The sequence below is a fragment of the Rhinopithecus roxellana genome, chromosome 17 (genome assembly GCF_007565055.1).
Source record: "Rhinopithecus roxellana isolate Shanxi Qingling chromosome 17, ASM756505v1, whole genome shotgun sequence".
Lineage (NCBI taxonomy): Eukaryota > Metazoa > Chordata > Mammalia > Primates > Cercopithecidae > Rhinopithecus > Rhinopithecus roxellana.
This window is the reverse complement of record NC_044565.1, coordinates 104,633,564-104,655,604: the sequence shown is the minus strand read 5'-3', so window position 1 is coordinate 104,655,604 and position 22,041 is coordinate 104,633,564. Positions and strand designations below refer to the sequence as shown.

Genomic DNA, 22,041 nt, shown 5'->3' with positions numbered 1-22,041 from the left:
GAGGAGGAGACTCATAAAGAAGGAGCAATGTAAGAGCTAAACTGTGTGGGTGTGACTTAAGTAGAGACACAAAGACTGGAAAGGCTTTGTGGGAAAGGAGGGCACAGGGCTGGGTAGAATCGCGACACTTAACCAGGTTGACCAGCTCAGGGAGGACCTGCCATGCGTAAGCACAGTGGTGGAACAGGTAGGGTGCTGAACTGCGGCCTCCCCTCTCCACTTCCCCATTCCTGCTCCCTTCTGAGTGTGGCTCCCTCCCTCCTGCCATTGCTCCATTTTTTTGGTCTCTACTAAGTGTATTCTTCCTCCCCAGTCCCCCTCAATTAAAAAGTTATCTTTCTAGTAAATTCTTGCTATGGGTAATGCAACTGCAAAGCTTGTGGGCTTGTTTCCTAAGGAAGTGTCTGCATTTTGGGTGATGTGTGTGGTCCTAAGAGATGGAACAGGGATCAGCAACTAAACTTACTGAGTTGGTGAGAATGTTTTGAACAAAATTCTTATTATTAATGGTTACTTCCTTATAAAATTAGCCATGTAAATTGCTAACAGAAAACATGATTTGGATATATGTATGTAAAGGAAGGTCTGTTGATTTTAGGTGGCATGCCACCTGAGAGGGTGGACTCCCAACAGTTTAGGAGCAGACGCTCTTATCTAATTCATCCCTGTGTCCCCAGCTGTTAGTGCCCATGCAGCTGGCACTTTCCAGAACCTCAGTGATTAGGACCTGGTAAAAATAAGAAGATGGCAGATTGCGAGAAATGAAGTTCCTATCTCCCAAAACCCAGTCCTCCCCACTTACATAGAAATGGGCTTTTTAGCTGAGCGTGCGTCCATTTAGCTCAACACACGATTTCTGAGCCTCTTCGGCTGAGACCTGTGGCAGATGACGAGGGCCTGGCCGATGAGATCCACGGAAGTGGTGCATGTGACTTCCAGGTTGGCCCCTCCCTCCTGCCTTCCTGCTCACCAGATTGTGGACATGGAAGTGGGAGCTGGCACTGCCATCTGGGGCCATGTGAGGGATGGTGTGTCTTGAAAATGTCAGAGCACCAAGAAAGAAGGTGTGGGCCCCTTACCATAGGGACCATTACACCAGTCTACTGAGTGCTCTATGTGAGGAAGAAATAAGCTACTGACTTGTTTAAGCCACTGCTAACTTCTCTCACAGATGCTAAATCTATACCCTGACTAAAACACCAGCTGTTTCATGCTTGAAACCCCAGAAAATACTTCAGAAAGTCCATTTCAAGATACGCCCCAAGCTGACAGCCCTGGTTGTACTCCAGTAACTTCAGTACTTCAGCTGGAGGTGGGGAGGCAGGAGAGGGGAAAGGAGGGAGGGGAGAGGAGGGAGAGAGGGAGAAGACAAGCTGCTGTCAAGGCCAATTCTTTGTTTTTGATTCCCACCTGCTGTTCTCTGCCTCTGCTCCTGTAGATCAGCCTCACAAGAAATTCATTTCTGACAAACGCAGTGACTGAAGTACAGCAAGGATTTCCTGGCCATTTTGACATTCAGGGAGGGATTTCTTACTTTTAGCTCATCACAATGCATCAGTGAACAGGTCAGAGCACATCTCTGGCATCCCATTCTCCTCCTGATGCTCATACAGACATTCACATCCAAACTAGGGCTGTATACTCCTTACAAACAGACACTCTGAAAGGTGCACAGATTCCCAACACACCTTTCTATCTCAAAGTACACACCCTGCCCCATGTGTGCAGAGAAACACCCTCCCTGTACTGACCCACCATCACCAGAGCCACTCTCCATTCTGCCCTTCTGTCCATGAGAGGTCTTGCCATGGGGACTGCTGTAGTCAAAAGAGAGCAGCAAAAACAAGGAAGCCCAGGCTTTCACAATCCACCAAGCATCTTCTGGGAGATCTGAGAACAGAACTGGAGAGTTTGGTGGGTAGGATGAGGGCTTCCCAGGTCTCTGGTGTCACCCTTTACGCCTCCTTGGATGACAGCAGGATGGTGAGGAAGGAGGGGCCCCCAGCTTGGCCAGTGAGGAGGCCCCTCCTGGGCCCCACCCTTGCCCTGCAGAACTTCTCGGGCAGCACTGTCATGACAGCCTGGGTCTGACCTTCATCTGGCTGTTGGGATGGAAAAAGTCTGTGGCTGAGTGAACTGAGGAGGGCAAAGGGCAGGTGCCAGCGCTGGCTGGGATGCTCAGGAGGGGTGCTCTCGACAGAGTCAGGCCTGAAGCTGGGGCTGGAGGAGTCATCCTCATTGAACCAGGGACGAACGAGAAAGCAGTGGGGGGGACCATCTTGCCACCCCGACAGAGCAGTGACCCCAACACCTAAAACTGGCTTAGGTTCAAAAAGGAAGCCTGCTCGCCACAGTGAAAAGAGAAATCCTGCATGTGATATGGCCTTGCTGAGGAAAGCGAAAGTTCCTGAGGAAAAGGAAAGCAGAGAAGAGGAGAGCCGAGGCCATGAGCTGGAGAAGGAAGATCACCAGGCACCAGGCTTGCCCTAACAGGGAAGACAACACCCTGCAGCCGCGTCAGCACCAGATGGCCTAAGCCTCAGACCAAGGGCTTATCATCACCCACAGGGGTCAGTCGCCTTGGCCAGAGAGCTCGGCTTTCAGAAGCAGCAAGAGTCGGGGCAAAATGATGCAAAAATGACCCTCATTTCCTCGAAAGGAGCCTGTTGTTGTCTCTCTGGGGATTAGTCACTGGGAGGCCATGGTAACAATCCCATCACCCCAGCAACCAGGCCCAGCCAGGGTACTCACTGGCACTCGTAACTGGCCAGCAGATGGAAGATGTTTGCACCTGCTTTTGCACATCATGGGAGCCGCTGTCAGTGACGCACTCGCTGAGACGCAGGTGAAAGTCAGGGGCCCAGGCTCTCTGTAACAGCAACTGACAGCACATGCAACTTGGAATGCGGCAACTGGAGCTCCGCTGTGCCCGCCCACTGCAGCTGGCAGGAATGGGGGTGGAGGTGCGGACGATGGCCTACCTTGGTCAAATCTCTTTCTTTTGAAGGAATAAATGAGAAAACAGATAACTGGCTACCACATAACTATCTTCCTTCAAAAGCCATTTCCCCTCACCCTCCACTGGTTCACAGCGGGTTAGGACCGCAATTCCTAGCCTCTTCTGTTTCCTCCCCTGCAGCCCCACTGACAATAAGAGGAAGACCCAGTCAGCCATGGAGAGAGGCCCAGAGAGACCAAGGCAGTGGAATCCTGGGCTGACTCAGGGTGTGGTTTGATTGCTGACCGCTGAGATGGCTGGTTTCACAGAACACTTAGTTCTTCCCACCCCAGTGTTGCTGGAGTTCCTCCAAACCCTCTTCTCAAGGCAGTGTTCCATCTTCTCTGCCCTTACCCTACACCACCCCATGTCACCCCTGCCAGCTCCTCTCTACCCCCTGAGTCTGGATTATTCTCAGGTGGGTATCCCTACATTTCTGTCACTTCCTCTGTATAAATCAAGGCTTGGGGGACAGTAGAGGTACTGTCCTGGGCCTCAGGAGATGGTGTCGTAGACCTCGTTTTTCTACTTACTATGTGACACTGTGGAAATCATTTACCTTTCCTGGGCTTCAATTTCCACATCTCTAAGTTAGAGGCTCTAAAACCCTCAAGTCATGGGATTCCCTCCCTCCAGGAGGGGCACTGGAGAACAGGAACAGCAGCAGCCTTGACAGAGAACCACCTGCCGCCTCTTGCTGCATCTGCCCTCTATTCCCTTTCCCCAGGGCACACTCTGGTATCTCAGCTCTGGTCCCCAACCCATTTTCTTACGCTGTGATTCCAGTGTCTTCTTTCAAACACAACAGTGAGTTTAGAAGACATTCAGTGCATCCCTTTCTCTTAACTTCTGGGTTCTAAACTAGATGCCAGGTTTGGCCTCCTTTCCCTGACTCAGAGAGGCTCGGAGAGTGCAGGGCCTCTGTCACCAGAGCTCCAACGCTGGCTCCGACACTTATCTGCCTTGGGACTTTGGGCCCATTTCTTCAACTCTCTGAACTTCCGCATATTCACATCTACAATGGAGGAAGTATAGTAGGTCCCTATAATCCCAGCTACTCAGGATGCTGAGGTGGGAGGATCCCTTGAGCCCAGGAGTTCAAGACTGCAGTGAGCTACCAGCGTGCCTGTGAACAGCCACCAGTATTCCAGCCAGAGTGATGCAGTGAGAACCCACCTTTAAAAACGTAAAAATATAAATAAAATGGAGGAGATAATAAAGTATCTCACAGTGTTGTGAGGATCAAAGGGGATAAAAAGAAACAGGAGCATCAAGAGGGAGGTGATGAGGTTCTCCTTCCCCTCTTCCCCCACTAGCCTGCTCAGAGTGGGAAAGAGCAGACGGGGCTCTGGGAGGAAGGGGCCACCTCCCCTAGGCCTTCCAGATCAATTCATGCAGCCTTGGCTCTGGTCCCTCATCTGGGACCTGATGAGCAACTGACAAGTATCCCCCTGCTGGGCACTTCCCAGGGCCGGTCCTGTGCTAGGCATGTGGGCCCCTATGGATGAAACTCTTGCTCAAGAAATTTCATCCTGCATGATCCAGTATGCAACGACAAGGGAGAGAAGGAGTTAGTCCAGGATTTTCTACAGTGGCCAGTCTTAGTAGATGCTCCATCAGTTTCTCATCGGCTGTTGAATTCATGTCTCTAGGAAGAGGTGAGGACTAAGGCGATTTAATCTGCCATAACAAGAAAATGGTGTGACCTCAGGGCAATTTCACAACACAGAATCCAAACAGTTCCCCCACCAGATAGATCTGAAAAACACTAAGCTTCTTACTGGGTTTAGCTACTTTGGTAGATGCATTCCTCGATTCATTCATTCAATTGATCATGAAACAGTGATTCTTTTTTTTTTTTTTTTTTTTTTTTGTGAGACGGAGTCTGGCTCTGTCGCCCAGGCTAGAGTGCAGTGGCCGGTTCTCAGCTCACTGCAAGCTCCACCTCCTGGGTTTACGCCATTCTCCTGCCTCAGCCTCCCGAGTAGCTGAGACTACATTAGCTGGGACTACAGGCGCCCACCACCTCGCCTGGCTAGTTTTTTGTATTTTTTTTTAGTAGAGACAGGGTTTCACCGTGTTAGCCAGGATGGTCTTGATCTCCTGACCTCGTGATCCGCCCGTCTCAGCCTCCCAAAGTGCTGGGATTACAGGCTTGAGCCACCGCGCCCGGCCGAAACAGTGATTCTTATTGAACATCTATTATGTGCCAGGTTCTGAGAATATAGCTGCAAACAAGACAAAAATCCTACTTTCTTGGAACTTTTTTTTTTTTAAGATGGAGTTTCATTCTTTCGCCCAGGCTCGAGTGAAGTGGCACAATCTCAGCTCACTGCAACCTCTGCCCCCTGGGTTCAAGCGATTCTCCTGCCTCAGCCTCCTGAGTAGCTGGGATTACAGGTATGCACCACCACGCCCAGCTAATTTTTGTATTTTTAGTAGAGAGGGGGTTTCACCATGTTGGTCAGGCTGGTCTCGAACTCCTGACCTCAGGTGATCCACTCGCCATGACCTCCCAGAGTGCTAGGATTACAGGCGTGAGCTACCGCGCCCGGCCTCTTGGAACTTTTATTCCGGTGGAGAGAAACAAATAACAAATAAATAAAATTATGCAGAGAATTAAACCAGTGGGATGAATGACAGCAAATAACTGGGTGGTTACTGTAGTCTGAGAGGTCAAGGCAGGACCCCTGTGCAGATGACACTGAAGCTGAGATTGGAATTATATGAGGGAGTCAGCCATGCGGGACGAGGGAAGAATATTCCAAGCAGAGGGAACAGCTATTGCAGAGGCCCTGAGGTTGGAACGGGCTTGGGAGTGGGAAAACCTCAAAGAAGGCTGGAGTGGCTAGGGGAGGAGTGGCAGGGGCTGGACTGATTAGGATTTTGTATGTTACCTTAGGAGTTTAGGTTTTACCCAGCTTAAGATGGGAAGCCAAGACAGAGTTCTGAGCAGGAGAGCAGTATCATCTGTTTTACTCCTGCGAGCCCGAATTGCAGCGAACAAAAATAGAGGCAGGAAGACCAGGCTGCAGAAGTCTGGGGAGAGATGGTGTTGGCTTGGACTAGCACATGAAACAAGCCTGGTGGACAGGCATTGTGTAAGTATTTGTTGAATGAATGAACAAATGAATGACTGAATACCTGTATCTGACCACTTCTCATCTCATACTTAAATAGTAAGAAAAATCTTGGCCGGGCGCGGTGGCTCAAGCCTGTAATCCCAGCACTTTGGGAGGCTGAGACGGGCGGATCACGAGGTCAGGAGATAGAGACCATCCTGGCTAACACGGTGAAACCTCGTCTCTACTAAAAATACAAAAACTAGCCGGGCGAGGTGGCGGGCGCCTGTTAGTCCCAGCTACTCGGGAGGCTGAGGCAGGAGAATGGTGTAAATCCAGGAGGCGGAGCTTGCAGTGAGCTGATCACAGTGATCCGGTCAATGCACTCCAGCCCGGGTGACAGAGCGAGACTCCGCCTCAAAAAAAAAAAAAAAAAAAAAAAGAAAAATCTCTAGACTATCTTAAGTAGGAGTAAGAGAAGGGGTCAGAAAACAATTTAGAGTTTTGGTTTTGTTTTGTTTTTCTGAGACAGGGTGTCACTCTGTTGCCTAGGCTGGAGTGCAGTGGCATGATCACGGCTCATTGTAGCCTTGACGTTCTGGGCTCAAGTGATCCTCCCACCTCAGCCTCCTCAGTAGCTGGAACCACAGGCATGCACCACTACACTTGGTTAATTTTTAAAATGTTTTGTAGAGATAGGATCTCCCCATGTTGCCCAGGCTGGTTTTGAACTCTTGGGCTCAAGTGATCTGGCTGCCCCGGCCTCCGAAAGTGCTGGGATTACAGGTATGTGCCACTGTGCCTAGCCCCAACTTAGAATTTTAAAGTAGACACATATAAATGATGAATGGCCAGGTACGGTGGCTCACGCCTGTAATCCCAGCATTTTGGGAGGCCAAGGCAGGCAGATCACTTGAGGTCAGGAGTTCAAGACTAGCCTGGGCAACATGTAGTAGCCCCATCTTTATTAAAATACCAAAATTAGCCAGCCATGGTGGTGTGTGCCTGTAATCTCAGCTACTCGGGAGGCTGAGGCAGGAGAACTGCTTGAACACGGGAGGTGGAGGTTGCAGTGAGCTGAGATTGCACCACTGCACTCTCGCCTGGGTGCCAAGAGTAAAACTCCGTCTCAAAAAAATAAATAAAAATAAAAATAAATGATGGAGGCAAATAAGTGTAACTCATCTGAAGAGGAATTTAGGCCAGGCTTGGAGATAGGCAGGAGGATATATTCTAGTAAAGTGATTCTTAACTTTTTTGGGTCATTCTTCTTCAGAAAAAGGTACTTGGTACATCTATAATATTGAGTCTGGGGCCAGGCTCTGGCACCACAGAGCAGAAAGGGCACTTTGAAGACGATATACCTGAGGTGATTAGGAAAGAGCCCACGGAAGGCAGGAGAAGGAGGGAGGCAGTCAGTACTTGCAGAGCCCTTCTAGTGCCTGACCCTGTGATCTGGCAGGAACTGAAAAAAGCACAGGGCCTGCTGCAGGTCTGAGACTGGTGGGCAGCCTTAGAGGTTCCAGGGGTGGAAGCATCTGTGACTCAGTGTGAAGTCCCACAGGCCTGGGGCTTTGCTGACTGAGCTGTCTCACTCCATGGGGCCACTGGAAAATGTCACAGTGACCCAGGCCTCCCTCTCTCTCTCCTCCCAGGCTTCCCTCCCTGTTTGCTCAAGGGTCGGGGCATATGAGAAGTGTTCATCCTTTCATGCTGGCTCACCAGCTCTCTGTGGGTGACGATGATGCACACATGTATATATATGTGCAGATGTTGGTTTTTTCCTTCTTTGCCTTGCCCTGGCTACATGGCTGCTTGGACTCAACCTCACAATGCCACTTGCCTACTGCTCCATTCTCTAACCTCTGAGTCTCATTTTTCTACATCTCACTCCTACTTCCCTTCTTCCACCTCCCTGCTAAACACCATTGTTATTCCAGTCTCTACAGGTCACCATGCCAAGCACAGGAGGCTCCTTCGGTGTCTCCCAGGTAACCCAGGGCCATGGTCCCTGCAGCCCCAGGCTGGCTCTCTGGTCCTCTAATCCAAGACCCAGACTTCAGAGGTAGGAGTGAGGAGGGACCCAACACTACAGGCTGCAAACTCAGCCTACCAGACCCGGACAGTGCGCGAGTCAGCAAGATTGCCACCCTAGTTGGTATGAATCAGTGAAAAACGCTGCCCCTTGAGCTGGTTCCAGCAGAGAGGGTCTGCCTGCTTGTTCTGGAGTTTCCTTATTTTAAAGCGTACTCTCATGCTTCTTTTGCCACCTGATTGTGGTGAAAAGTCAATCCATTAACACAAATTGAGCACCCACTGTGTACCTAATAGAAAACAATCTCTAAGTTCATGAGGGCTAGTTGGGAAGAGAGAACTAAAGCACAGGAAAGGGAAAATGATAAAAGCGTAGAACAGCAAAGGCTCTGTGATGATACAATAACCAAATGCTGCAGCGGTTCAGGGAATGGGGAGATCCTGGAGGGCAGGGGTGCTGTCGAGAAGATGGGATTTAATGCATTCCCACTAAATGTCCATATTTGGCAGGACAAGCAGAAGTTTTACATGACTTTTTGTGGGCAAGGGGCCTGCTAGGAGAGAGGGACGAGAATTACCTGGAAACAGTATTCCAACAAAAAGAGCCACAGCTGATCTGCCTGCTTGCCTGCCCACTACTCCCTTTAAAGGTCTTATATATACATTTTTCCATAATAAAGTTTCTACCAAGAAGTCATCCTTCTTGAACCAAAACACTAACAACAGGCATGAAATCTGGTACCCCTTAAAATTCCTTGCTCAGTGCCTTCTCTTATCCTGTATCAACTTAAGCAGAAACTGTTTCCCCACCCCCCCTTTTTTTTTTTTTGAGATGGAGTCTCGCTCTGTTGCCCAGGCTGGAATACAGTAGTATGATCTCAGCTCACTGCATCACTGCGAAAACTCCACCACCGGGGTTCAAGCAATTCTCCTGCCTCAGTCTCCTGAGTAACTGGGACTACAGATGTACACCACCATGCCCAGCTAATTTTTATATTTTTATTAGAGATGGGGTTTCACCATGTTGGCCAGGCGAGTCTTGAACTCCTGGCCTCAGGTGATCTGACCACCTCAGCTTCCCAAAGTGCTGGGATTACACATATGAGCCACCACACCTGGCCAGAAACTGTTTTCTGAGCCTTACAAATGGAGACGGGAATGGGAGCAGGCCATCTAAATTAGGTGGCCAATAGTGGCTGAAGCTGAAAGAGCAAGAGAGAGAGATCCAGCGCCAGGAAAAGCAAGAAGCCTGAGGGAAGTCCAGAAAGCCATTCCCCTGCCTGCCCTGTCCCCATGGCCCATTCAGCTCCCAGAAGCACCCTGCCTCCGCCAAGTGGAACATGGGGTTCTGCCTGGGGACCTCCTGATCTAGCCATCCTTAAGTCCATCCTGGAGTCCTTCGGTCTAACTCGCTGCAGTATTTCCAGCTAAGCCACACCAGATAACTTGCATTGGAGTGAAAGAGCTCTACAAAAAGAAAAGGCTCAGGTACCCCTGGCTTGTAGGAAAGGCTATGGAAGAACCCCAATCACTGGATTCTTTCTTTTAGCCCTTCTAACCTTCTAAGATACCTTTCTTATCTTCTCTTCCTCTGAAGGCAGCTTCACAAATTTGTACCTTCATGGGTTCCTCCCCTGCTGCTCTCACCCAGAACTCTGCCTAACTTAAGAATCATACAAATGCCGGGATTTAAAGTTAAATATTGTCCAGGTTGTTTTTCCCACACAGAGGCCTTTTTTTAAATGAAATCTGACATTAAATCCCCGATGTGGTATATAAAACAGATCCAAGTGGCCGCTTGGTGGAAGAGGGTGGGGAGCTGCAGAGATAGCCTTGAGCATCTCCTGCTCTTGCATTAGAGCTCTTTCCTGAGCTTTTCAAGGCCTGAAGTCAGAGCAGGGAAAGGAGGAAGGCAGAGCCTTGCCTGGAGTCTGGCCCACACATTTTTTTTCTTCTAGCTGCGAATTTCAATCCTTTACTCTTAAGTCCTGGAAATGTCATTTCTTCCATTCCCTTCTGCAGGCTCCATGATTGTTACAGAGTGGGGAGGGAGGGGCAGAGAGGGTCCTGCAGCTGGGGCTCCCTGATGTCCATACTTCCAAGGGCTGAGGGTGCTTCGGACGTTGCAGGGAGAAAGCTGTTGACAGGCTGTGAGTTTCATGCTTCCCTATGCGGGGTGAAGCATGTGCAGGAGATTCCAGCAGGCAAAAAAGGTGAATAAGAAATCCATTCTTAGGAGGGCCGGCTAATCATGGCATTATTTTCCCCAGGCCTTCTAGAATCATTAACTAATTCAAATCTAGACATACAGGCAATTATTCAAAACGATATCTTAGGGTGAGGAAGTCTGAATGACTGCATTTAACGTTTGCCTTTTCTACAGGTTCCAGAAAGTGCCCATGGGGACCGATAACTAGATCTGTTAAGGAGCACTGGAGATCCCAGGATAGCTGTGCTGCGTTCTGAGGAAGGCAGGACAGAGCGCAGTCTATTCTGTTTCCACAGTAGACGAAGGTCTCCCTTTGCCCTCTCCATTTCCATTGTCGAGCTCTCCAAGACCTAAGGAATACTTTGTCCTAGATCACAGTGACTTGTGGTGTCTGACTGCCTTTCCCGATTTCCTGGTAGTTTCACTTCCTGGAATGCCATGGTCTGACTTCTACATCAGTGCCAGAGGCATGCCTCGGTATTTTTCCCTGGACACCTCATAGGTTTGAAACTCTGAAGTCACCTCATGCTTTCCCTTCTCTCCCACCTCCCACAGCAGCACTCCCCATGTTGAGATTACCCAAACCCCAACCAGTACTCTCACACATCAGTCCTCTCCTCTCCATCCCATCCCTACTGAGAGCAGCTGGAGAGGACTGTCGCTGCCAGCCCCCAGCTGATTTCCCTGCCTGGTAAGTCCCCTCACTCATCCCCAGCCCTGGCCCATCTCACACACTGCTGCCAGAGATTCCACAAGTATGTTTCCTGTAACACCAGTCTCCTCTGAGTGCCTTCCCACCTCATTCCTGCTTTAAACCCTCTCCAGCTTCCCATTACCTGCAGGAGATAGGGGCTTGGCACTGAGCCATCCCACAAGCGGGTGCCCCTGCCTTGCTCAGTTCATTTCCTGCTCCTCTTCCTTGCCTGGCCTGAGCCTGTGTTCTGACCACAGAAGTTCACTCACTGCTGCCCAATCAGCTCCCAGGTTCTCCCCAACTCCAGGCTTTGGCTCCAACTTCTCTTTCTGCATTGACTGTTCTGCTCTCATTTGTGTCACATCTCTCCCTTCCTTTGGGCCCACTCCACTCTCCAGACCCTTTCCAGAGAGACCCCACAGAATGCACCTCCTACTTCCCCAAGCTCCTCCAGCAGGCTGCTAGAAGACGGTCTGAGAGCAGAGCTCCGTCTGCATCCATCTCTCACTGACAGTGGGAGATCTCAGAGGTGTGGAGCTCTTGTGTTGTATTTCTTTCTTGGAGGAAAACTGAGAACTAACTTTAATTTTTTCATTGTAATTTTAACTTCTCAAAGAAGACGTTAAATATTAACACAACTTAATAATGTTATTTTACTGTGGCATTTAGCCAACCACTGATTTGGGGACAAAAGAAACAACATGTACTTTTAAGGTAGTTAATTAAGACTCAATGGTAATTAACTTGGAACACCAAAGAGGAAAACATCAGCAGTGATTCTACAAAATCCTTATATGCTGAATGAATGTGAAGTTACCACCAGCACCTGATATCCTTGAGAGATGGTAAAACAAGACAATATTGTTCTTTTTTTTTTTTTTTCCTGAGACGAAGTCTTGCTCTGTCACCCAGGCTGGAGTACAGTGGCACTATCTCAGCTCACTGCAACCTATGCATCCCGGGTTCAAGAGATTCTTCTGCCTCAGCCCCCCGAGCAGCTGGGATTACAGGTGCCCACCACCACGCCAGTTAATTTTTGTATATTTAGTAGAGATGGGGTTTCACCATATTGGCCAGGCTGGTCTTGAACTCCTGACCGCAAGTGATCCACACGTCTCAGCCTCCTAAAGTGCTGGGATTACAGGCGTGAGCCACTGCGCTTGGCCTAAAACAAGACAATATTGTTCTGATGAATCAGTCGCCTAACTTCTGATTAAAGAAAAAAATCAGGGTCCTGAAAAAATTCTCAGTCCCCAGCTGCTTTTCAGTCTAAAGAAAAAGACCTATATTATGCTTAAGAAAATCAAGTTGGGCTGGGTACGGAATCTACTGTGTATTATATTCCAACAAATATTTACTGAGCACTCACTGGGCTTTCTGTGTGTCCTTCTAAGCAAATGCTGCAATTGGAAAAATGAATAAATTGCCAGTGGCAGAATTTTAGCTATTAGGAAAGTCTGGCAGGTTGGGGGCTGAGGGGAGCCTGCTTGCATATCACTTGTGGCTCCGTTCCAAATGCTATCCTGCTGAGAGGAAAAGCTGATCTAGGTGAAACCTGCCCTGGTGCAGTATCACTGAGAGATTATTCCAAAACTAGCTTCTTCCACATAGGCAGAGAAGCATGCACAGACCATTTAGACTGCGGATTCAGATCCTGGAAGGTTCACACATCTCGGGAGGCTTCCAGGGAACACAGTCCTGTGTTCTGCCTTGGCAAGGAGCCCCAGCCAGAGTAACTGATGTGGGGCCTTGCATCAATTACAAAGGCTATCTGGCTTCCTCTTCTCTCATTCTGTTGTCTATTAAGGTGAACTTCTTTGCTCAGCTTTGATCCCTTGCCTCAAAACAGTGTTCTTGCTTCTCATTGGGACGGTTGATCCAGAGACCTTTCCTGACACCCAGCCCCAAGAGAATCCAAGTCCACTAAAGCAGGCATCCTCCCAGATGGGCCCGGGGCTGTAACCGCTTATACTATGGCTGTGACCTCAGGACTCCCCAGCTAGGGTGCTCTTCTTTCCACTCCCCTCTTCCCTCCTGGGTTCATGTCATTATCAAATAAGCAGCTAGGACACAAAGTAGAGAAACTTAATGTACACATAATCATTTGTCGCTTTCTGTCACATACAAAAACTCACACAGGAACAAAATGATAGTTTCGTGATTCCCGAGTTATGGAACCACACAGATAATAGAGACTTGGCCTGATTTAAAACCGATGACAATGTAACTAGCAAAAGACCTAAAAGTTTATTAAATTTCTACATTTAAAAATAATTTTTCTCTAGGATGTCCTAGAGCAGGGGTCAGCAAACTATGGCTAGTAGATCAAATCTGAGAAGCTGCCTATTTTTGTAAGCAAAGTTTTATTGGAACACAGTCATGCCCATTTGTTTACCTACTGTTTGTGGCTTTCTCACTAAAATGGCAGAGTTAAGACAGAGACCAAATGACCAACAACGCCTAAGATACTATCTGGCTCATTATAGAAAGGTGTGCCAACCCCTATCCTACAGCAATAAGGCAATGCGAAAGGATAAGAACGAGGTACCTGTTGACTGGCAGGTATTTTCTTGTGACATGGCAGTTGTCACAGTTTCCGTGGCTGCATCTCTAACAGCTTGCTCCTCACTCTGCAGAAGGGTAAGGACACACTTCCAGAGAGCAAGTGTATCCTGCAACTCTGAGAAGACCAAAAGGAATCTGAATTACCTAGAATGCAATTAAAAGGCAGGTGCAAATACTGCTTCAAATCCCTGGTGGAAGAGAGGAGCACTGAATGAGTTGCAGCTATTCCTTTTTTTCTGGGTATTGTTAAGATAGAAAGAGTGTTAGACAAACATTGGCAAAGAGAGACTTCTAAGGGAGCAGATATGGAAATGTCTTTTTTGGGGGGAGGAGGTAGGCTTTCTGGAGGCAACCAGCCCTAGGCAAGGCCTCCAGAAGATGCTGCCCAGCTGACAAAGACCCGGTGCCCTGCTCTTCTAGTTGAGTCCTGATTCTCTAGAAGAAAACTTTATGCATAAGACTGCTTTGGAGAAACTGGCCCAGTGTTGATTCAAGTGTCTGAGCCTATAAATTCTGAAAGTAAAGCATCAATCAAGATTATGCTCTAGGGGCATGAATAAAAAGAGGCTGGGTACAGTGGCTCACACCTGTAATCCCAGCACTTTGGGAGGCTAAGGTGAGTGGATCACGAGGTCAAGAGATTGAGACCATCCTGGCCAATATGGTGAAACCCCATCTCTACTAAAAATACAAAAATTAGCTGGGCATTGTGGCGGGCGCCTGTAGTCCCAGCTCCTTGGGAGGCTGAGATGGGAGAATCGTTTGAACCCGGGAGGCAGAGGTTGCAGTGAACTGAGATCGTGCCACTGCACTCCAGCCTGGTGACAGAGAGAGACTCCATCCTCGCCCCCAACCAAAAAAAAAAAAAGAAAAAAAGAGAAAGACCCATGATAAAGGCAGCAGCTTGTGTCCCATGTATGTAGGGGGTCCACTATCTGAATGCCATTATTACTCCTGGCCACTAATCTGTCTATTCAGCCTGTGCTAGGTGCTGCTGTGGACAATGAACAATAAAAGATAGTATCTTGTCCTGAGCAATCAAAAGGAATATAAAGTCAAAAACACAAAGCAATGAGCTGTCAAGAACAAAACTGCATGGCTGTGACTCACAAGAGGAAAAATGAAAGTGGACTGCTGTAACTGACATAGAATTCAAGATGAAAGTGAGAGGTGAGCATGGCCTCCCAGAAAGGGTACCTCTGGTCCAGGTGGGGTGGGCCTGGGCTTGTGGAAGGTTATCACTGGACAGCCATGGAAGACCACCACGCAGCATCGCCATCCTTTCAATGGAGAAACTACCCTGCCCTAAGAATTCCCCTTTGTCTATCCTCTCCCTCATCTGTACATGGAGAACCTGGTTTCAGAGTCACTGATGCTTTAGTCATACCAATAAAACAGTGGCTCCATTTGGGGTTCTGTTCTCTTCTTTCCATTACAGGTCTGACTTTAAATTTTACTCAGCCTTTCAGTCTCCATCCTTTCTAGCTGTTCTGTAAGGGTTCAATACCTTCCTTTCTTAATATTTTCCCCTTTTAACATGGTCATCATTTATATCCTTCAAATCCTTCCCTCTTCAGTCCATTTCAATTTTTCTTTTTCCTTAAATGACTTTGCTGTGCCCTTGACTTTTCTCATGTACTTCTTTTTTTTTTTTGAGATGAAGTTTCACTCTTGTTGCCCAGATAATAGAGACTTGGGCTTATTTAAAACCGATGACAATGTAACTAGCAAAAGACCTAACAGTTTATTAAATTTCTACCTTTACAATAATTTAAAAGGCTGGAGTGCAATAGTGCAATCCCGGCTCACTGCAACCTCTACCTCCCGGGTTCAAGTGATTCTCCTGCCTGAGCCTCCCGAGTAGCTGGGATTACAGGTATGCACCACCACACCTGGCTAATTTTGTATTTTTAATAGAGACAGGGTTTCACACCATGTTGGTCAGGCTCAAACTCCTGACCTCAGGTAGACCCACCCTCTTCAGCTTCCCAAAGTGCTGGGATTACAGGCATGAGCCACTGTGCCTGGCCTCTCATGCACTTTTACGTCCTTTGCTTCTACCTATTCAGTACCTTTTTTCATTGAGATGGGGTCTCACTATGTTGCCCAGGCTGGAGTGCAGTGGCACAAGGGCTCACACTGCAGACTCAACCTCCTGGGGTTCAAGGAATTCTCCTGCCTCAGCCTCCTGAGTAGCTGGAACTATAGGTGCGCGCCACCACATCTGGCTAATTTTTAAATTATTTGTAGAGAGAGGATCTTGCTATGTTGCCCAAGCTGGTCTCGAATTCCTGGGTTCAAGTGATCTTCCTGCCTCATCCTCCCAAAGTGCTAGGTTTATAGGCATGAGTCACTGCGCCTATTTTTCATGTTCTTGTAGGCACAGGACCCAATTTCACAAAGGAATTCCAGGTTATTCCATACACATTTTACCTGTTAGGAGCTAGGGTTTGAGTAGTTAAAGTCACCCAGAAAATGTGCTGCAAAATGGTATTAATTTTACTGGAGAAGCTTTACTAAGGTTTGTCATCCTTTGCTCTTATTCCTCTGGGTCTAATGATTAAATCACAATCACAGAAGGTCCCTTCTCAATATCTCTCTGGCTGTAAGAAAAATGCCTGAAGTCACTAAGAAGAAAAAAGTTAAAACCATATTGAAGAAAACATTGTATCCTAGAGAGATACAGGGACATGAGACCCTTTACTGGTCCAAACTCCTACAACATTTAAAATTTGAATCTCACTATCTAAAAAACAATTCCCTCCTTTATTCTGTAAATCCTTTCTCCACAACTATACTGAAAGCTCCTTGGAGGAATTGACCATGTCTCATTCTTGAGGGCTGGGCATGGAAGAGGTACACAAAAATATAACTCTACTAATACGTGAGAAGAGAATCAGAGCATGTTAATAAGGGATTAAACGCAGCAGGAGAGGGCAGGGCTGGGGTTGAAGATGGCTTTAGAACCTGGGTTTTCCTTTTATTAAACCCTATGCTTAAAAACAAAACAAAAAAACAAAATAACACCATTTAAACATTTTTAAAAAAAGAACTATGCTTTTCAATTCCTTAGGATTTTCTCAAGCTTGGTTCTTACACATCATTGACATGCTGCCCTTTCCTATTACTCTTGACACACAGAGTAGCAGTCAGGAGAGACATGGAGGTGTACAACATGCTGGAAACCAGCTAAGATCTGTACATCCATTTAATTTCAAAATATCTCCACCTTTACGTCCCAAAGATCCTAATATGGTTTGGATTCACAAATCTCATGTCGAATTGGAGTGGATGGTGGGAGGTGAATGAATCATGAAGGCAGATTTCCCCCTTGCTGTTCTCATGAGAGTGAGTGAATTCTCACAAGACCTGACGGTTTAAAAGTGTGTGGTACTTCTCTCTGCTCTCTGACTCTCCTGCTCTGCCATGGGAAGCTGTGCCTTGCTTCCCCTTTGCCTTCTGCCATGATTGTAAGTTTCCTGAGGTCTACCAGTCATGCTTCCTGTTAAGCCCATGGAACTGTGAGCCAATTAAACCTCTTTTCTTGATGAATTACCCAGTCTCAGGTAGTTCTATATAGGAGTGTGAGAATGGACTAATACAGAAAATTGGTACTAGGAAATGGAGCACTGCTATAAAGACATTTCCACCTGAAAATGTGGAAGCAACTTTGGAACTGGGTAACAGGCAGTGGTTGACACAGTTTGGAAGGCTCAGAAAAAGACAGGAAGATGTGGGAAAGTTTGGAACTTCCTAGAGACTTGTTGAATGGTTTTGACCAAAGTGCTGACGGTGATACGTGCAGTGAAGCAGGCTGAGGTGCTCTCAGATGGAGATGAGAAACTTATTGGGGACCGAAGTAAAGGTCACTATTGCTATGCTTTAGCAAAGAGACTAGTGGTAGTTTGCCCCTGCCCTAGAGATCTGTGGAACTTTGAACTTGAGAGAGATAATTGAGGGTATCTGACAGAAAAAAACTGTAAGCAGCAAAGCATTCAAGATGTGACCTCGCTGTTTCTAAAAGTGTATACTCATATGCATGAACAAAGAGATTATCTGAAACTGGAACTTACATTTAAAAGGGAATCAGAGCATAAAAGGCTGAAAAATTTGCAGCCTGGCCATGTGGTACAAAAGAAAAACCCATTTTCTGGAAAGAAATTCAAGCCTGCTGCAGAAATTTGCATAAGTAAAGAGGAGCCAAGGCCGGGTGCAGTGGCTCATGCCTATAATCCCAGCACCTTGGGAGGCCAAAATGGGTGGACTGCCTGAGGTGAGGAGTTCAAGACCAGCCTGGCCAACATGGTGAAACCCTGTTTCTACTAAAAATACAAAAATTAGCCAGGCATGGTGGTGGGCACCTGTAATCTCAGCTACTGAGGAGGCTGAGGCAGGAGAATCGCTCAAACCCAGGAAGTGGAGGTTACAGTGAGCCAAGATTGTGCCACTACACTGCAGCCTGGGCAACAAGAGTGAAACTCCATCTCAAAAGAAAAAAAAAAAAAAAAAAAAAGGAGGAGCCGAATGTTAACAGCCAAGATGACATGTAAAATGTCTCCAGGGCATTTCAGAGACCCTCATAGCAGCTCCTCCCATCAAAGGCCAGGAGGCCTAGGAGGAAAAAATGGTTTCTTAGGTCAGGCCCAGGGCCCAGCTGCTCTGTGCAGCCTCGGGACACAGTACCCTGAGTCCCAGCAGCTCTAGCTCCAGCTGTGGTTAAAAGGAGCCAAGGTACAGCTCGGGCCATTGCTTCAGAGGGTGCAAATCCCAAGCCTTGGTGGCTTCCATGTGGTGTTGGGCCTGTGGGTGTGCAAAAGGCAAGAGTTGAGGTTTGGGAACCTCTGCCTAAACTTCAGAGGGATGATGAAAACACTTGGATTTCCAGGCAGAAGTCTGCTGCAGGAGCAGAGCCCTCATGGAGAACCTCTATTAGGGCAATATAGAGGCGGAAATGTGGGGTCAGAGCCCCCACACAGAGTCCCCACTGGGGCACCACCTAGTGGAGCTATGAGAAGAGGACCACCATCCTCCAGACCCCAGAATGGTAGGTCCACTGACAGCTTGAACTGTGTGCCTAGAAAAGCTGCAGGCACTCAACATCATCCTGTGAAAGCAGATGCAGGGGCTGTACCCCGTAGAGCCACATGGGCAGAGCCGCACAAGGCCTTTGGGAGCCCACCCCTTGCATCAGCGTGCCCTGGATGTAAGACATGGAGTCAAAGGAATTTATCTTAAAGCTTTAAGATTTAATGACTGCCCTGCTGGGTTTTGAACTTGCATGGGGCATGCAGCCCCTGTGTTTTGGCCAATCTCTCCCATTTGGAATAGGAGCATTTACCCACCACCTGTACCCTCATTGTAACTTGGAAGTAACTAACTTGTTTTTGATTTTACAGGCTCATGAGTGGAAGGGACTTACCCTGTCTCAGATGAGTCTTTAGACTGTGTACTTTTGAGTTGATGCTGAAATGAGTTGAGACTGGAGGACTCTTGAAAAGGGTAATTGTATTTTGCAATGTGAGAAGGACAAGAGATTCAGGAGGGGCCTGGGGTGAAATGATATGGTCTGGATTGCCCAAATCTCATATCGAATTGGAGGCGGGGCCTGGTAGGAGGTGACTGGATCACGTAGGCAGATTTCCCCCTTGCTGTTCTCATGACAGTGAGTGAGTTCTTATGAGATCTGATGGTTTTAAAGTGTGTGGCACTTATTCCTTCTCTCTCTTTCTTTCTCCTGCCACCATGTGAAGAAGGTATTTGCTTCCCTTTTACCTTCTGCCATAATTGTAAGTTTCCTGAGGCCTTGCAGCCATGTTTCCTGTTAAGACTATGGAACTGTGAGTCAATTAAACCTCTTTTCTTCATAAATTACCCCGTCTCAGGTAGGTTTTTTGGTTTTTTTTTTTTTTTGAGATGGAGTTTTGCTCGTTGTCTGGACTGGAGTGCAATGGCACAGTCCTGGCTCACCGCAACCTCCGCCTCCTGGGTTCAAGCGATTCTCCTGCCTCAGTCTCCCGAGTAGCTGGGATTACATGCACGTGCCACCATGCCCGGCTAATTTTTGTATTTTTAGTAGAGACGGGGTTTCTCTATGTTGGTCAGGCTGTTCTCAAACTCCCAACCTCAGGTGATCCACCTGCCTTGGCCTCCCAATCTGTTGGGATTACAGGTGTTAGCCACTGTGCCTGGCTCAGGTAGTTCTTTATAGCAGTGTGAGAACAGACTAATACAGATACCTTCAACTTAAAACAAAAATCATTGAATGCAACCAGCAGCCTATCCAGTTACTTTAGCCAGATGCCTAGAAGTCATTCTTGAATTTTCCTTTTATATCAACCTCAATACCACCAAGTCCTGTTGATTCTACTTCCTAAATCTTTTGAGCCTGTTCTCTCTTCCTTGCTGTCACAGCTTCACACTCACCCATTCATTTCTCACCTAGATTACTGCAATAGGCCTCCCGGAAGAGAGGACAGTTAGGCTGAGTCTTGAAAGACAAATAGAAGTCAGTCAAACAGTGGTTTGTTTAATTTAGAGAACTGTTCCCTACTGATGACACATAGGGCCTGTGTTAGGGAGTGGTGGATAAGGCAGGAGGAGTGGGTTAGGGGACAGAACAGGAAGGGCCTTGTGAGCCGTGCTAAAGGGTGTTTAGGCTTTATACTGAAAGCAGTGGGAACCCACTCAAAGGTTTTAAACAGTGGACTGAAATTATCAGACTTGCATTTCAGAAAGATCTTTGTAGAAAAAAGTTTAGGGTAAGGCTGAAAAACAAGAGGCTGGTTTTTGTGTGTTGGTGGTCTGGGAGCAGTGGCCCACGCCTGTAATCCCAGCACTTTGGGAGGCTGAGGTGGGTGGATCATCTGAGGTCAGGAGTTCGAGACCAGTCTGGCCAACATGGTGAAAACCTGTCTCTACTAAAAACGCAAAAATTAGCTGGGCGTGGTGACGGACGCCTGTAATCCCAGCTACTCGGAAGACCGAAGCAGGAGAATTGCTTGAACCCAGGAGGTGGAGATTGCAGTGAGCCAAGATTATACCATTGCACTCCAGCCTGGGTGACAAGAGTGAAACTCCATCTCAAAAAAAACGAGTGTGTTCGTGAAAATGATTAGAGCATGAACTAAGATGGCAGGAATATATCTGAAAGACATAAAGGCAGGTTTCATGTTGCCATCTTTCACCTTCCCTTTTTTTAGGCAAGAGTATCTATCCATATTTTAAGTGAACAGACTTCCGTCTCAGCACACTTACCAAGAATAGGATGGGGGTTGGTGAGGAAAAATGGTGCAGTACTGGTGAGGACTTCAACGACGGCCAGCCTCGACTCTGTAGGAAGATGGTCTTCACAGGACAAGATGACCAGCTGAACCCACTGCTTCAGCTCAGCAGCTATCAATTCCCTGTTCTAAAAGCACAAAATATACCTATCAGTTCAGAAGATGCAACAAGGGCTGACATGGAATTAGGGGTGACCTACACCAGACTGGGCCTGCAGATTAGCTCTTAGCTCAGTGGGAAGAAAGTTGTTTTTTAGTTGCTTTTCTATTCCAACTAGAGAGAAATATGCCCAAGGAAGAAAACCTGACTTGTCTTTCGGTAAGACGGAGTCACTATGACTAGACAGCAAGTTGTTTTAGTCTTTTTTTTTTTTTTTTTTTGAGACAAGATCTTGCTCTGTTGCCCAGGCTGGAGTACAGTGGTGCGATCTTGGTTCACTGCAACCTCCGCCTCCTGGGTTAAAGTGATTCTCCTGTCTCAGCCTTCTAAGTAGCCGAGAGTACAGGTATGCGCCACCACACCTGGCTAATTTTTGTTAGACAGGGTTAAAATGAGACAGGGTTTCGCCATGTTGGTCAGGCTGGTCTCAAACTCCTGGCCTCAAGTGATCTGCCTACCTTGGCCTCCCAAAGTGCTGGGATTACAGGCATGAGCCACTGCTCCTGGCCTTCCTTTAGTCTTTCTGGATGCAAATCAAGTTATGAGAACACTGGCATACATTTGGTCTCATAAAGACCAAATTTGTGGGGAAAGACTGTCCAGCAAATAATAACTTCTTGTCACCAATAACCAGATGCCCCTTCTATAGTAACAGAACCCCAGATTTTTGGCTGGGCCCATGGGCACCCAGCTAGAGACTACACGTCCCAGTCTCTCTTGCGTTTGGGAGTAACAGGTGATTAAGTTCTGAAGACTGGGATGACACTAGAAGTAGTATCTGTGCACTTTCAAGTCATACCTTAATAAATGCCCATGATCTTTATTTCCTGGGTTTCCCCTTCCTGCTAGCTAAACAAGGACAAGATGGTGGAAGCTGGAGCAACCAGGTGGGGCCTTAAGATAGAAACTATGTGTTTAGGACAGCAGAACAACAAAGTATGAGAACCTGGTGACTCAACACTGTCAAGCTACATTTGCTTTGGACTGCTTCTATCTGATTTAAGCCACAGTATTTATGAGTTTCTGTTAAAACATTTAA

The 22,041-nt window shown here is 47.4% G+C and overlaps 1 protein-coding gene across 7 annotated transcripts in view; it reads right to left on the bottom strand.

Moving 5' to 3' along the window:
- THADA (THADA armadillo repeat containing) overlaps nt 1–22,041 on the bottom strand; it is a 349,614-nt gene that overhangs the window by 30,471 nt on the left and 297,102 nt on the right. For 6 of the 7 annotated variants that reach the window (XM_030921220.1, XM_030921218.1, XM_030921221.1 and 3 more), the window contains 2 exons: nt 20,817–20,970; nt 13,546–13,677 (listed from right to left, as the gene is read on the bottom strand). In XM_030921220.1, coding sequence (XP_030777080.1) covers nt 13,546–13,677; nt 20,817–20,970 — 286 coding nt within the window. The remainder of the gene's footprint in view (nt 1–13,545; nt 13,678–20,816; nt 20,971–22,041) is intronic. The other variant, XM_030921223.1, reaches the window with a different exon arrangement.